The 17,497-nt window shown below is 41.3% G+C and overlaps 1 protein-coding gene across 3 annotated transcripts in view; it reads right to left on the minus strand.

Moving 5' to 3' along the window:
- CHST11 (carbohydrate sulfotransferase 11) overlaps positions 1-17,497 on the minus strand; it is a 171,952-nt gene that overhangs the window by 90,892 nt on the left and 63,563 nt on the right. For 2 of the 3 annotated variants that reach the window (XM_087766448.1, XM_087766447.1), the window contains exon 2: positions 5,053-5,138. In XM_087766448.1, coding sequence (XP_087622574.1) covers positions 5,053-5,138 — 86 coding nt within the window. Of the gene's footprint in view, positions 1-5,052; positions 5,139-7,776; positions 7,882-17,497 lie in introns of those variants that run through there. The other variant, XM_087766450.1, reaches the window with a different exon arrangement.

Consider the following 17,497-nt stretch of genomic DNA (forward strand, 5'->3'; position numbering starts at 1 on the left):
GTGTACATAAAGCTTGGACCATGAAGCTCACCACAAACCTGTCCAGGCACTGTTACAGTTGCCCACAGAGTCATCCTAGTGAGTGGAAATCAAGTGAAGATAGGAAGTTACCAACCCAGATGAAAGTTGAGTCATGTGGGCTGAACTACGTTGATGTTTGCTGATGCTATCCAGGCAGCCTGAGCAACGGATAATCACGCAGCAGCTCTAAAAAAGGAGCATTTGAGGCCTGAGGTGACTGAGGATGTATAAACACTGTCTGCAAGGCAACAGCTCACTTTCTTCCTTTCACTTGGTGGGAAGAAGGGAAGAAAAAAAGTGAAAGTAATAAAAGAAATGGGTCATTTCGGGATTACTGCTCCAAAACAGTCCAATACAATTCCTTAACATAAAGGCAACATGAGGTCCACAGCTCTGACTCAGCAGGTTTAGCAAATCACCAGGCATCCTGGCTCCAGCTACACCAAAAGCAGCCACCTAGAAATATATTTCCTTGACAAAAAGAAATGTGTTTGAAAAGGCAAGTAACAAATGGCAAACAGCGTGACCTTTAGTGAAAGAGTCAAGTTGACTCACAAATTGAAGTCAGGCAATGTCGAACTAGAACGTGAAACAAACTCATCCTTGGATTTGGATCCTAATGGATACCAGACTGGATCTCTGCTGTGTTTCTCTCAGCAGTCTAGATAGTTAGATCAAACAATGATGCAGCCTGTATTTAATGAGAATTAAATGTTAATCTTGACAACTAGAAGACAAATTCTCACTTTAAAGATGCAATTATTTCCCATTCCTTTAACATTTGGCCCATTTTGGTTTGCAATTTCTTGTAATTCAGTAGCACTTTCATTGCACCAAACAGATCAACATTAACCACTAAAGTGCATAAGCCTCAAGTATGATGCTGCCCAATTCTGAACTTCCAGTGACTCCAGCTCAATGGGCTGATCCACAATTATCTGTTATTTTCGGAGCAGTGGGGCTGTACTCAGTCATGCAAATTACAATTCACAGTTGCATATGTTGTCGTCAAAGAATATGTCTTGCAAATATTTGTTTACCCAGATTCTTAAATTCCTGGGGTTTCGTATACAAAAAAAAAACCCCACACCCAAGATACCACACAGGCTTATGTCAGATTCCTGCAAGGCTCTTCACGTGTGTTCAGTTATGTCTAGATTTCTTCCTTTTGCTACTTGCTGCGTGTTGAATCCTCTTTCTCCTTTCATTTACAACTATGTGGCAGAAGAAAAATAGTTCTGCTTAACACATCCAAATTGGCTTTTTAATAAACTCATTAAAGATATGGTCCATTTCAGCCCTCAAAATTTGCCGCAGGTACCTCTGCACTTTATTACTAAACGTCTACCTGAAAATGAAAGGAAAAAAAAGATAATAGGGTCTCAAAGAAATGCTGCACACTGTCTGTCATGTACACAGAGACCACAGTCTGGAAATCCACTTACTCAGTGTAAATCCAGTTCAGTTATATTGACTTTTCTTTCCCTCACAGTATATTAGTGCTCATGAAAAATCTGGCAGTGAAAGCCCTAGAGAAGAAATCTTTTGTCCACAGATAAATGCACTTCCCACATTCTGCTCTACTACAACAGGCAAAAGAGCAAAAGCGTTGTTCCTACTTTTACAATAATCACAAGGTCAGACACTCAACTAAGACATAAGTAACACGGGCTTTGTTACGGACGCTTTCTCTGGCCCTAATTCAGTGCCATCTCCACCCATTTATCCTCTCCTCCACCAAATGTATGAGCAATTATGATCAGTCCACTGAAAATTTGACTGCAATTCTAACATTCAGCTGCTACAAGCCACCAGTCCACTCTTTCAGTCACCTCCAGATCATTGCTACATGTTAATTTACTCAAGCCAAATCTTCCTTTCTGTTTTTCATGTTTTTTTTCTTTTTCCTTTTTCTTTTTGCTCTTCCTTTCCTTTCCTTTTCACAATCATTTACCAAGCCAAAAGAGATTCAAGAGACAAATGATGGCGTCTGCAAACAACTCAAACAGCTCCATAGAAGGAAACAAAACAGCACAGGATCAGAGAGGCTGTTACGTGTCAACACAGTAAATACCCACAGTCAAACTCTCAGCTGGTGTAAATCAACCTGTCTCCATCTGGGTTTCTGAGGGCAGCGCAACCCGATGCTGAACACACAGCAGAAAAACCTTATTCATATTAAACTACAGCATTTTAAATCTGAGAGAGTATTGACCCTATCTGGCACCTATTTCAATCTACAGCCAAACTCTCATCTCCCCTGACAGGGAACAGCCAGGAGCACGCTCCATGCGAGGAAGTATGGGCCCTTAATACCATCTCAAAGCAGGGAGCCCCATACAGCCCCCTCCCTTGGGGGCCCTGGAGACATTCCCAGGAACAGCAGCAGCAGCAGTCATGGTTGCACGCTGCTGCCTACACAAGGAAACCCGAAGCACGTGAAATGTACAGTGCACTCCACAGCAGAGGATGGTGAGCCATAGCTGGGCTCTCCTGTTATACTGGATCATGTGAAAAACATGCACATGGACACTATTAAATATTTAAAGTTTCCTACCCTTAAAAAATCACAACTGCACCTAGCTTGTAGTAATCCAAAGCCATAGCTGCAGGGCATCTTTCAGTGGCCTAAGTCTGGTGTTTGAATTATACAGATTCCTTTGAACTACAAGGAGAACTACAAATATCTGCTCGATCAGCTCCACTGTTCCTCTGAGGCAGCTAAACTGAGTGCCAAAGAGTTCCTGTGACAGCACACACAGCCATCGGCATCCAGCAGAAAAACAAGGGTTCACCACACCAGGAGTCCAATAGGTTCTGATGGTCAAGGGTTAAAGATCTAACCAATGTTTTCAATTATCTAGATCAGTAAGAGAGAGATTTTGGCCAAAAATGTCTTCTTGCATTTTTATTATATATTGACTTCCAACTTGACTTTACAAGTGGCTGATCGCAAGTGCTTCAGCAAGGAACTGCAGAGAAAGATTAGGGGTCTGATCTCCGTTCCCCCACCCTCACAACTGCTGGTGAATTCTTGAGGAACAAGCACCCTACCGCCAAAATACAGACCAGTCTCTGATCTGCCACCTTAAGAAAGGTGAGACAGACATTTCTTTGGGCAAAAATGGAAAAAGAAAGATGACCCACGTATTTGAAGAAATATTCTAGGGGACATCTCCAGTCTGTTGTCTTCTATGGCAGCCTCTACTCACTGCCTTTTCTTGTTACTGTTTTCCCAAAATGCAAGCACTTGCTTGCCTGACATTGCCAGTCCCTCTAGGACCGAGTGCAGCATGCAAAGCCCTATCCAAAAAGCAAATAATTACCAAGAACAAAGAAAAAAAGAAAAACTAAAAGCTTGATAAGAATGGATGTCAGGAAGCTGACAGAAACACTTTGGTGTAAAAAACATCACCTGCTTGGTTCAACATCGGCTGCAAGAACTGCCACGCTTCCTCAAACTTTGACTTTTCTGGCTGGCCTGTAGGTGAGCCCGGAAAGGAATGCTAATGGTTTGCTTGGTCAGGGCGTGCAGAAAGGAAGGAGAGTCAGCGAAGGAGCTGCCAGCTGCGTCCCCTGCTTCAGGAAGCTCAGGAAATTTCAGTTGACCAAGCTTGCAAGGGCTCTGGGATTACTGCCCTTCAATGGATGGGGGTGTTTTATTCTTACGAGATGGCCTTTAACGATGTTAAAGGGCAAGGAGGTTTTGACTGACACACAGCAGACCCCAGAGAGAATAATTCGTCGGCCAGCCTCTTTTCCATTCCCCGCCCTTCTTGAATATCTGCAAAGAGTCTTTAAATTTAACCTGCAAATGCTAATATTTTTCCTTTGTAGCACTGGATTGTTCCTCTTCAGGGCTTTTACATGCACTTTCCATTTATGCAATGCTAACTCCCATAATGGTCAATAAAGGCCAGTATATTAGTATGATAAAGTCATGTTCCCAGCCGTGCACAGAATTCAAATTGAATTAGAAAGTCAGCCTATGTTCATAAAAACAACACTATCGAGCAAATGGAGCTTTACTGCACTACGTAACGGACATCACATATCTTTGGGTTGTTGTCAATTCTTCATATAAATACTTTAAATCACCTAGACTTCATTTTGCACACTATATAGTGAGTCTCTTCATAATCAAATAGTATTTAAAACATTTACTGCCTTGTTAAATCTAACACGTTAGATTTATTGGGATAGTCACTTTCCTTAATAGCCAATTTAGTAAAACTCAATGTATTCATTGACGGATAAATATATAATAGGCGGTTGTTAAACCTTAATAAATATGTTTAATAGTCAGCTGGCATTTTCTCTCAATGGCAGCACTTCCTCTCAGCTGCCAACAGGAAATGCTGCTCCTGAATGTGCCAATTCAGCCCACATGGAGGGAATAAATTGATGTAGAGGAGCACAGATTTCAGGTAGCTTGCCTGTGCTGCTCGTCACAAGAACAACTCTAGATCAGATTATCCTAAGGTCCGATCAAGACCCTCAGGTGTTAAATAGCACACAGTGTAAGGAAGGGTATGAGCTACTGTGTTTGCTTAGGCTCCCTACAAGCAATGAACCAGGACAGGAAGGGCAGCTGGCTACCTGAAAGCCGTATCAATGATATTCATGTATTGTTATTGCAATTTACAGTCTTACCACACTCCTGATTTCATGTATATCATGTCGCATTCTCACACCCCACCCTGCCACTCTGTGTGTTGACTGACAGATTAAATTACAATGGCTTGGCTTCTAGCTAGGAGATCTAAAAGGTACTCTTTTAAGGCTTTTAGGTACCTAAGAAAAAATTTCAGAGAAGTCCACATCATTAGATGACTAAACACCTTTAAAAATCAGGCCCTTAGCTCAAACTGTAGAACTTTATGGCTAAAACTCTGCAGGTTCCAGGATCAGTTCTCCAAGCTGAAGGCAGCTACTGCATATAAATGGGAAAAACCAGACCAAAATACCTTCAAGAGAGAATGTATTTGTACATTGGGCTGGGAAGTTTGATCATAGCCACGAGATACTCACCTGGGTGGGATTATACAGTTCCTGGAGTGGGCTTCTGGATCCTTTCCGGCAGCAAATGTCCATCCCGAATGGATTTCTACGCATTACTGCAAGGGGAAATTGAAATTAATACAGGTTAGCAACATTGGTTAGCAGTAACCTATTGCAATACCTACAGCAAGAAGAGATTTTTCTGACAGATCAGGGGATTCTAGACAGTATTGTGTCTTAATTCCTAATTTTATTTTCCCTAGAAATCGTCTGAGAGCTAAATCCTTTATCTATTGTGGAAGTTACTAAAAAAAAAGCTCTCTGGTTCCCCTCTTACAAAAGCTGTTATCCAACAACTTCCAGCTTGGGTGCACAAAAATTCAAGCAGAGGGATCAAAGCGACGCAATTTTCAGCAGTGCTAGGTACCTGCTTCTCCGATCATCAGGGAGGAGTTGGATGGATTCCTATAATCAGCATCTCTGAGAGGCAACATTTGAGCCTCTCTCGGCCGAAAGACAGAAGTACACAGGAACCTAATATTAAAATATCTGATTTTAAAGCTTTTGGCCTAACTCTTCAGTTTCTCCTAGAACAGACACTCAGCAGTACACGCCGCACATACAGTCAATCATCGCTGCACTTCTTGCTACAAACTATATTTTGCTCTACATATTGCAACTGAATATTTAACTGATCCAAAAACCAACATCGGCTATGTTGTCCCAGTTGGAGACCAGCAGGTTTTCAAACCAAAGGCTTTGTCAAAGGTCTGCCTGAGGAGCATTTTGGATGATAAAGTGTTTCCAGGAGAGACCTTGATCTGAGCCCCAGCAGGCGCAGAGATCATCAGTTTCAAGTTAGACCTTTGTGGCCATAAAAGTCTACGTAAGAAGACATTCGGCTCCGATCACCCTCTACAGTCACGAGAAAAACAAGAGCTTGCCTGTCCTTCCAATCTCACGTGGCCCACATCACCCTCTGCGAACACTCCTCTGCCCCAGCTTGCTCTGCTAGCTACGGAAGGAGCATCAGGCTATCCGATGCCCGCATCAGGCATCGCAGCGAGGGGAGACTTGTCTCGTCAAGGTTTAATTAAGACACAACCAAAAGGAAAGACGAGATGATCCTGCTGGGAATCCAAAGGCATTAAGCAGAGTCAGGCACGCTTTTACCACCGCTTGCCACGTTTTGTAGCCAGAAACTACTGAAGTGTCCTATAGCAACGGTTCTGAGCTGCACCACTTGCAGACATGATACTGCAGGCTTCGAGCCAAGAGTCAGAGAATACAGTCAAGTAATGTTTTAATACAGAGGGCTGATACGCAGTCATAATTGATATGTCAAGCAACATGAACCACAGAAAACTGTATACAATTCCAGTCTGGAAACATAATAGATTCCTTCGCTCGCTTCATATCTATTTTTCAATTGAAGGTAATTATCTACTAATGTGCTGTGTCGCTTTTCCCCTGAGCAAAGAGAGATTCCACGGGTCTTGCGGCAAGAGTCAGACACATATGCTTAGCAAAAAAACTGGCTAAATGTTTCGATTTTCTTCACAATTAGGACAGTAATGTTATTAGAGGCAATAATTTTAATTTACATGCTTAAATACCTGATTAACTTCCAAGCATTTTTAGTCACGCAGCCAAGCACTGCAATTTCTTTGGTTTTGTGCTAATGTGACTTTCAAAAAGTTAACTTAGAAAGTGTTTAAAACAGTTAAAACTTTAAAAAGATTTTGCATGAGTAATGTCAGCTTCCAGTGTCTGGAAGTGGTTTTAGGAAGAAAACACTAAAGTGAGGGTGTGAGACATCCAGCAGTTGTTCTAACTACAGAGCTCCTATCCATCCCGTCCCCGTCTGTCCTCCCCCTCCGTACTCTTGTATCAGGAACTGTGTCCAGGGATGCTTTGAAAATCATTTTGTAGCCCCCTCACCATTACAAGAAAACTTACTAAAATGGAGCCTTCCAGTCAACAGCAAAAGACGTCGTTTCCATTTAAAACACCAGAGCAGGGGGAAAGGGAGAAGGGAACGTTTCAGCGTATCCAGGTCATTAGACTGTGATTAACCAGGATCCTGAAACACTGATGCTTTGTTCCAAAATGAAGAAGGAGAATAATTCTAGTGTGGTGTTCCCTAATTTATTACTTCACTTTTCATTTCCATTAAATACAGTAAACAGTAACGTGCATAAATGTATCCCTTCCTGCTTCACTTAGCCAGCAGGTATCAACACAGCAACACTTTATATGCAGCAGTAACAGCCATAAAGATTAAATTATTTGCACAACATGCAAGATTTGATTCCCAGATGTAAACAAAGAAAAAAAAGCAACTGTCTCCCCAGCAAAAGCTAAATGCTAAAGTAGAACCTTAGTCACAGAAGCCATTAAATCTTTTTTATGATTCCCAATATTACTTAATTGGTTTGTTTTTTCAATAAAGCCTTTAGAGGACGACCGCGGAGTTAGCATGGCAACACAGCAGCTCAACACAGCGCTCGATTCCCCCTCTATCGGTGTCAGGAACAGCACACCCTGACGCAGCTGTACACAGCACCTCTGTGCACACCTGGAAAACGCTTGTGCCTGGAATTTAACTGCAGCATCGAAATAAAGGGGAATACTCCCCTTTCCTCAGCAGAAATCCCACTCGCACTTTTGCAAAACTGTCCTTAGGTAAATAAGTATCAGGAACGTTTATATATAGTTCAAAATGCTTGCTGGCATGCCTGTACACAAACTCACCTCTCGGGGCTCCTGCAACCTGTTTTCTACCGTCTCAGCTTCTCTGAGGCAGTGTTTCATTATGTGATGACATGACCTTTTGGGCCTGAATCTCATCTATAGCAATCTGCAGTAAGAAAACCGTAACATGGACATTAACTGCAGCCATACTAATTTTAACCACACTTCCACTTAGACTCCGTCACACTATTGCGGTAGTGAAAATTAAAAAATCAAGCCCTTTATCTTCACCAAATCTTCTTATTAACATAGTAAATATCTAAATTTACATTTTATGGCTTGGGCTGATCTCCATACATAATTACAGTTAATTATAATCCAATGATAAGTATTGCATATGCATGGCTCCAAGAACTGATTAAAAGACCACGTTCATGCACACTAAGTGTTTGAAGCAGCTGACAGCAGCATTTAATGCCTTTAATGATTAAAGAGTAGTGTTAATGCTGCAACTGCAGCAAAATCAGCAATCCACTGAATTTAGCCTGGACTGTGAGCAACTGAATGAATTGTTAGTTTGTTACTTAAATACAAGAGCTGTAAGAACAAGACCTTCCTTCCATCTCTAGGAATGATTTGTCCAAAATGCAATCTTGGCCCATCTTGTTAAAATCTGTGGAATTTCAGAGACTGAAGATCATTCACCTGGAAACACGTAAACCAGGCTTAAGTCATCACCTCCACTTGGCAGAAGGCATTTAGAATGCACTCGGTAATCTACAAAGACCCTGTCCCAGAATGGGAGACCTCTGGTATTCCCACAGGATGAACAATGACAGGAGAAAATACTAAAAATAAGAAGCCACATCAATGCAATTTCTGCCTTCCCCTATCAGGAGCTACAGAGAAACTAAGAGAGGGGGACATGGTGGCACTTCTCTTGGGAGATTACTGGCCTGAAAAGGTATGTGAACACTGGGACTATCTAGAGGGAAGAGAAAAGGGGGAAACATCATTGGAAACAAGACTCTCGGAGGCTTAAAACCAAAAAGGTCACCTGCTCACAAAGTGTCAGAAGGGCAAATGAAACCATTTCTCACAAGCCTGTGTGGGATCAAGTCACAGAGGAGACTCCGCCAGAAGAGACACACAAAATAATTGTCACTTTTTTCACTGGACTTACAGAGACAAACAAGTGACATTTCAAACACTGGTTGCGTGCATTCAGCAGCCACCTATATCACCACCATCCTACAATCCCGTAAATGTCAGAGGCTCCCATTTCCAAGACTTCTGTAGAATAAAATTTCCCCGGCTGCTATCCAGCAACTATTTCCTACTCGGTAATGTTTAATTTGCTTGGGCTATTCTAATTACTTGCAAGATTATAAAAAACAAATGTAAAAACTTTACCTCTGCTCACTGCCTCTTAAATTAACTGTCTCATATTAGCAGCCTTCCAGGACCTGAAGGGAGCCTACAAGAAAGCTGGAGAGGGACTTTTTACAAGGGCATGTAGTGATAGGACAAGGGGTAATGGCTTTAAACTGAAAGAGGGTAGATTTAGATTAGATATAAGGAAGAAGTTCTTTACTGTGAGGGTGGTGAGGCACTGGAACGGGTTGCCCAGACAGCTGTGGATGCCTCATCCCTGGAAGTGTTCAAGGCCAGGCTGGATGGGGCTTTGAGCAACCTGGTCTAGCGGTAGGTGTCCCTGCCCATGGTGGGGGGGCTGGAACCAGATGATCTTTAAGGTGCCTTCCAACCCAAACCATTCTATTATTCTATGATTCTATGATATTACAAATATTTGAGAAAAGTTCTGAGGACATATTAATATTTAATTTTTCATTACATTGGTTTAAAGTACAAAGTCAAAATTCCCTAATACAGTATTGCTTAAAGCTGATATACATAATTCATTCCACCTATTTGGGATGTAAGCAGTCTCACCGAGGAAAAAGTATGCATTGGCGGCAGTATGTTGAGACTCCCATTGAAGATGGGATCCTGTTCTTGTTTTAAAGAAAAAAGCTATAGACAAGTCAAATATATTCCTTTTTTGGTCTGATTTCTCTTCTTTTTTGAACTGATTTCTCTATGAAAGGCTGAAAATTGACAGCAGTCTGCTTGCTTCTTTTGGCTGAAGTACATTGCTTTCCAGCTAACACTGCTGTCCAACTGCCCCTAAGTTCAGGCCAGGGTTAATGTTTTCCATGGAGCGCCTTATCGACAGCAAAGAGCAGGTTCATAACCTAGTACCTTCTCCTAGAGCCGTAAACAACCGGGTTAGGGCTGAACATTCACCTAAACATCCCCTACCAAACCTAGACAGAAGAATCAGTGCCACTTGGCCCAGGCAAGATAGCAGCATCAAAACAGTACTTACATCTTTGACATCTCTAGCCATGTTCAAATAAGCTACTGCCCTCAAACGTCCTGAATTTTTAAAGCAAAGCAAGAATAATTAATTATACCTATACTGAAGGTTTAGAGATTCTCTGCAGCTAAAGATTTGGACATGGTTTGTCCTCCAAACTCTCGCACAGATTTCTGCTATGACCCCAAAGCATCACAGAAAATTACTTCTATTGGGTACATAGGATGAAGAGTTGAAATACGCATTCAAATACTAAACTAAACACCTTCTCAGAGACACTGAGACATCCGTAGCTGAATCATAACCGTAAGTCTGTAAATGGTATTATAAGACTACTGCTCCATCTGTACTGCCAAGAATTATGCTCAGGGCAAACTGGTCACATCCGAACACAAAACCAAGCAAGGCTCAATTTGACAATATTTTGCACATGTAACACTCTTGAAGCATGAAAAGACTCAGGGCAAAGTTGAAGTAAGTGACCCTAGGACGCAGCCCTTTTCCAAAGTTCATCAGAGGCTCTTGGACCAAATTTTTTGCGATTTGGAACATCCTGTCCACATACCTTTCAGACACTTAGTTAAAATCATGCTGAACAAGCTTGTCATTAGCAACCAGCTCGTTCTGCTTCAGGAAAATGAGCCTTCCGTAATAACTGACAACAATCTGCTCTGCAAGACTTCACTTCAGCCAAGTCCAAACTGCAGACAAAATCGGAAACTCGGCGACAAAAAGACTACCTCGTTTCAAGCTTCATTAAAATTCCTGTGCTCCCTTCTACAGACTAATCAGGCTAAGGACACCAAATGGTATGCAAGGGTTAATTTTTAATCAGCAACCTGCAGCCTGAGGAGTGAATGCAAATGCTCTCACCCAGCACTGGCTCCAGAGCCTGAGTAAGGAGACTTATAGATAGCTCTCCCAGCAATGATTTATGAACACTAATCCTTCAGCAGCCGTTCACAAAGATCGACGGATTGATAGCAACATCTTGTGAGATCTGGGGCCTTGTGCTTTGCTGTGTTCAGCTCAGGATTTTAGACTAAATTATTGGTCCTTCATCCGGAGACCGCAGGTACAAGGATTTATGACTAAACTCTTGTCTGGCCTCTTTCGTTTTCTTGAGGCAAAACTGCAGCTTTCCTTGCTGGAGCTTGGGAGATCTATTTTTAGAAAGTAAAAATCAGATCAGGTATTGTATATTGTATATTGTATATATTGTATATTGTATATATACAATATTGTATATTGTATATATATTGTATATATTGTATATATATTGTATGTATATTGTATTGTATATTGTGTATATATTGTATATATTGTATATATAACGCAGAGAATGAGATAATACTTATTCTCTGTTAATGGAGAACCAGATTTTGCCTCATACCAGACAGTAACTAGTAACACGGGGTTTTACTCAGCGTGAAAAACAAGCAAAAATCTGTGGCCAGAGCACCTTACCCCATGTAACACCACTGTGCCTCAGGGACAAACTGACAAACTAGAGACCCAACTGAGCTGGATGTTGTATGCACATAGCAAAGAAACAATTCCAAAAGCTCCAGTGTTTTAGAGCTCCACCTGAAGAACAGAGATGCTGTATTTTGGGGCAGCAATACTGGTTCGTTGGTTCAAAATATCCATCCCACTCTCCCCTCATGTTTCTACTCCCACTCATGTACCAGGGGGACTTACCAAAGTAAGGCTGTGGATGGATACGACAAAAGCGAAGGATGAAAAATAAAGAAGAGGTCACACCTTAGTGAATGATTATGGCTGAGATGAGCAGCAAAGCCGCTAGTTACAGGACCAGGGACCGGCAAAGTAACAGTCCTCAGTTCGCAGATCAGAAAAATAGAGGCAAAGAGGTTAAAAACTTCCACAAAGCAAATTAGTTGCTACAGATCGAATTCATTTCAGGAAGCGAGATGTCTATTCTAAGCTACTCATTCAAGCTCCCACAATTAACAGAGAGCCGCAGCTGTAGAGATGGGTTGCCCTGTGTGCCTCTGGAGGTGGCTCCCTTCCTTTCCACTGACCAGCAACCCTAGATGGATTGATGGTTGAAATAAATCCTGGCACAGCAAGGAAATGAATCTTAGCGTTTGTTTCTAAGCTCTAACCACTAATTACAAAGGTTGTAAATGCCCTCCAAAGAATAGAGAGATATTTAATTACTTTTTCCTTTTGACAGATTTCCAGAAATAAATTTGTATTTTATCCTGTTTGTTCTCAGATTCGCATGGGGATGGGTTTAATTGGGCACAGTGGGGAAGTTAATATCCTTGGGTAAAATTATGCAGAGACTTAGATCCTTGGCCACCCTACGGACATTGCATGTGGCATAAATTAGCACAACATCTTTCCTGTTAATGAACAATAAGCAACTTTTTTCCAGTAATTTTTTTAAAATGTTAATCCACACGGAATTTCTTTAGAAGTCTCAAGAAATTATCCCCAAACCTAAATCAAGAGTCTTTTCCATAGGCTTTATTTCTCACACGAAGAAAGCTCCGTTTTGTTTATCTCTGTCACACACAGGCATACGCTGCTTTTAATGCAGCAAGTTTTTGTGGGTGCAAACTACGAACTATATTAGACTTGGTCAGAACTTTTCTGATACAACCTTGTATTCCCTGGCATGAAATGCAGACTCAGGGGCATCACAATATTTCACAGGTCAGTTCTGGATGGATCGCTGACCACCCCAGCTGCCTGCTTACCTCTGTGTGTGCCCTGGTTTACGCCATCCATTAGCAAAGCCAGATGTCCCAATATGTTGATCAAAATGGTCTACTTCTTTTCTCCCAGAACTATTTCTAAGTCTTCATAAATATTTTTTTTACCATCCACAACAATTTAAGAAGTTGTTCATTGTTTCCTTTTTTTTTCTTTTTGTCTCAAATGCAACTTTCTACAAATGAAGTCAGAAACTAAGGAATTGTGACCAACTTTAACTGCATGTATTTCAAAAACCTGTATTATGAATTTGCATGAAGGAACACTGTGGATCTGCTATATCAAAATGCAAAGTAAAACTCTCTTTCTGGATGTTACACTTTTCTGTACTTTTCCATTACAAGTTAGCCATGTGTTTTGCAAAATGAGACTGGAACAATCTGGGAAGGTTGGAAAATTTCTAGTGAAGTTTACAGGTTTCCGAACATGCCTCCCTCCGATTTCTAGATACTCGCTGTAACAACATCAGCAGGCACATCTGCTGCTGGGTTCTCTTTATAGCAAAGAATTGAATGCTCTACTCTGTTCTTCTTATCAGCCTAGTTTTCAAGCCTGTAGATAGTTGGCTATATCCCATCTCTCTGATACAAGTTCAAACAAAAACTGTGTAAATGTAGATCCAGGGAAAAAAAGCTACATTTGCATTGTCCTAAAAAAATGAGAAGTGAGATTTCTTTTTCTGTATTTCCCACTACTTCTATTACACTGTCAGTACCAGTCTACTTAACAAACATGATGTATGAGCTCACTCCAAAAAAAAAAAAAAGAGGGAGTGAGAGAAAAACCTTTAAAGGAGGAAGGTTTCTTTAGAAAGCTGTAATTTTAAAAGCCTTTATCTTGAATCACAGTCAAAATGAAAACGATGGCTGCTGCAGCTGCAGTCTATTTGAGCTACTGTTTCTTTGCTGTTCTTCAAGAGATGTGCATTGAAGATGAAACACAAAATCATATTTGCTATGGATGTACTCAAACGCACAGCAAGTCTTCTCACAAGCCAAGCAGAATAGAAAATAGAGCTGCAGCAGTCATTTTAACCTGGAGCAATGAAAGGCTCAAACTTTCGGTCTCTGGATTTCAGGCAGAAGTATTGCACACACACATATGCACACCTGACCTGACACAAACAGAAGTCAAGGGACACAAGTCATTTCTGTCCTAGTGACATGTCCAGATGGACCAAGATTTTCCACCTCTAAAGCAGCGCCCCTGATATTTTTAGTGTGATCACATCTTCCTGATACTTTACTGTGATTTCTGAACAATACAAATTTTTCTTTACAAAAAAGAAGCACTAAACAATTTGATAATCGGGAAAGAAAGTCTGAAATCCTGCAGTAATCACTTCCAAAGCAGTCATTCATTACGGCAAAGAGGATTATGACTGCAGCTTGTTGGATAAGCAGATGAGCTCTTACAAATTAAGGATGCTACTTCCTTGGCAATGCGAAGGCCAAATGCTGATATTAAAAGAAAAAAAGTACCACAGACAGCAAAGGCCTGATTTTGCGATTTGCAAAATGTCCAGACTAATAATTAATACACAGCTAAGCTTTGCTGTCTTATTCCAAGAGTTTCTTCTGTTTAATACTTCTAAACTCCAATAATCCCAAGGCACAGAGCCGCAATCAGGTTCTTTGCAAGATCTTTTACTTTTCCAACAGCTGGTTATCGCCTCAGCTGACCGGGCTCAGGCCAGGTCCAGGTCTGCAGAGCACTGCTGGGCCATGTACAGCCCCATCGGACCATGGAAGCTCTCCAGTGCTCCTGCCTTCTTCCAGCAGGATCTGTACCTCTGTACGCGAAGGCTGGGAAGCTGCTTTCACACACTCCTCTCTCTCTGTTAGGAATGAGCTGTACACAGATAATATTGCTTTCAGATGTAAGAATCCCCTCATGCAGCAGTTTTGAAATATTCCAAACCACAGATCTTTCAAGGCTTTTACATATGAATAGGACATTGTCAGCTCCCTCAGACCCAGGCTGCACTTCAGCACACAGAAGAGTAAAATACACATTAGCACTATAAAACTTCATCTCAATTAGCATAATCTGTATTTCCATTATAGAGCCCGGCTTTACAGCCAACCTCGGGTGATGTACTGAGCACTCTGGATCTGTCTTTCTCTAAGGAGAAATTCCCCAAACACAAGAAAACCATTCAGAGCAGTGAATGTATGAGCTTTCAGTGCCGGCTTATCTTTCAGCAGTTCTACTCCCTTCCTCTATCTCCTTCCATTGCTCCCATCGTTTCAATGAGTTCAATTAAAACCTTCTGATGCACTTTGTCTACAGCAAGGAAACGCAGTCATGCCTCACACATACTCACGCGGATGGGCCAAGCACACCGACTCCATGTCCAAGAGGGAAAAGGAGTGAATGAGGAAAGATCATTTTTGTGATTTTACTTCCAACAAGAGCATTTAAAGGAGATCCAAATCAGGCAGCAGTTGCAAATGACACATATTCTGGTATCACTATCAAATAGCATGCTGGATAGACTAAAAATTTTAAATTGATTCAGACTCTTCCTCCAAATATTACGGATATGCTATATAGCATGGGATAGTAATATATATGAGGCCACTATGCAAGTAGCTTTCTTCTGGATTAAACAGGAATGAAGGAATCTCACAGTATTTCAAGGCTTAGTTTCTGAGGTTCCAGAATATTGGATACCTATCTGGCCTTTACTGGTAATAATGATATTTCATAATTAGCATACAAAAGAATAAGCTTTGGTTTCAGTCACTAATAGCCTGTCAAATGCCAATGAAATTTCTAGTAACATGGCAGCTGGTGACCAATAAGTATCCAAACCACAGGATCACTCTGACAGTATGGCTCTGAAGGAGACAGACAACAAAACTCTAGACAGATGCATGGACTTAAAAGTTTTTCCACAGGAAACAAATGCTGTTCTCGCACTTCTGAGGTCTCATGCAGAGAGGGATAGAAAGAGCAGGAGAGAGAGGAAAAAAGGAAAGCATCCTTTCCAGAAGACTTCCCCAAAATTATGCCCAATTAAGCTGTAGTTCATCTTTCAGAAAGAAAACTCATCTCCTTTCTAAATTTCCCAGGAGCGGAAAATCCACCTTGGGAAACTGATTTGATGTCAAACTCTCCTCCCCAAACACATCCTTTTGTTAATCTCAATTGACCTATCCTCACCTTCCAGCCACTGGATCTTGTGGTGCATCTGTCTGCTCCTCGTGGCCATAGCTCTCTTCTCTATGCAGGAACCTATACGTTATGATCAAGGCACCCCTTAACTTTCCATCATTCTGAGGCAAGTTTTCTAGGCGGTACCTCACTCTTCTTGCTTTCTTCTGAACACGCTCAACGATAACACCACAACTTGCTGAAACCAGGGTGCCCCCACACCACACAGCACCACAGCAAAGGCTGTGGCAGAACCCATATGACGAACAAGTATAACCTCCCCTCTCCGGCTCTGTGCTTCACCATAACATGTGCCCGGGAGGCAGTAGCTCTCCTGTGGCCCAGGGAGCAGGCAGGCCAGCTGGTGAGCCATCATCCTCAAACCCTCTTCAGACCTCCCTTTCAACAGAAGAGGGGCCTTTACTTGGTAAGCATCACCTAGAATTTATTCCTCTACACACTCACCCTTACTAAAATTACTAAAATTGAGCTGCCACCCAAGTCACTAGGTATTCACAACTCTGTATTAATGACTTGCTGTTTTCCTCCTCTCCGTTTACCATTGCCCTAACTTTTGCATCCTCTGTAAACCTGATCAATAAATGACTATGTTTTGTTCTGGATCATAAATTAGAACATTTAACTAGCGCCAGTCCAAAATCTGGTCCCCCAAGGATCCCATGGGAAATGTATCTGCTTAGTGATGACTTCCCAGTTACAGCTATTTTTACAAACTGTCAAACATTTTTTAAATCACTATTATGTGTGCCAGATTGATATGCATTCACTTGCCAGTTTAATTTTTGGTTTATTCATTTCCATATGCACCTGTATAGGAGTAATTCTGACATTCAAATATCTATTATTAAAACAAAGAGGGTCATCAGCTTGAAGAATTGATTTTAAAACATTTATTTCCGGAAAATGTTTAGGTTAGCTGTCTATCTTTAACCTTCCAAGGCTGCAGAGAAGGCTTCTGTGATATATTACAGTCTTGCTTTGCTCTCAACTCCGCGTGGGTTAATTTTATCACAAGTTCTTGAAAGCTAAAACAGCGGAACTGCATTTTAATTGAAAATATTTTACACTTTCAGCTTAAAAAATAAAGCAGAATAAAAATTACAGTTTAAGCAATGTTTTCTCAAGCCACAGAGTTGAATGGCAGATAGGACTGACCTGGAGGGAGCAATCTCAGAAGGCTGCTGCTTTTGGGGTAATCCTTACGTTTTATGCTGAAAACTCCATTTGTCTTCATTAAGTATTAATCAGCCATTACCAAGGAGGCATATATAAAAGGTGTTAAATAGTAAAACCCAACAAGTGAAAAAAACTGATTTGATTTCACATTTACAATAAGGAGTTGTCACATATTACCCCTTTCCAAGCTGAGATAAATCATCTCAGCTCCATGAACTCAGATGGATCTCTGTCCTTCTACATGAGCTGAGAATCGCACCTGAACTGTCTACAGTGAAAGGAAGATTTACTGAGATTGAC

The sequence above is a fragment of the Nipponia nippon genome, unplaced genomic scaffold (assembly GCF_047370975.1).
Source record: "Nipponia nippon isolate SJK-2023a ecotype South Korea unplaced genomic scaffold, ASM4737097v1 scaffold_3, whole genome shotgun sequence".
Taxonomy (NCBI): Eukaryota; Metazoa; Chordata; class Aves; order Pelecaniformes; family Threskiornithidae; genus Nipponia; species Nipponia nippon.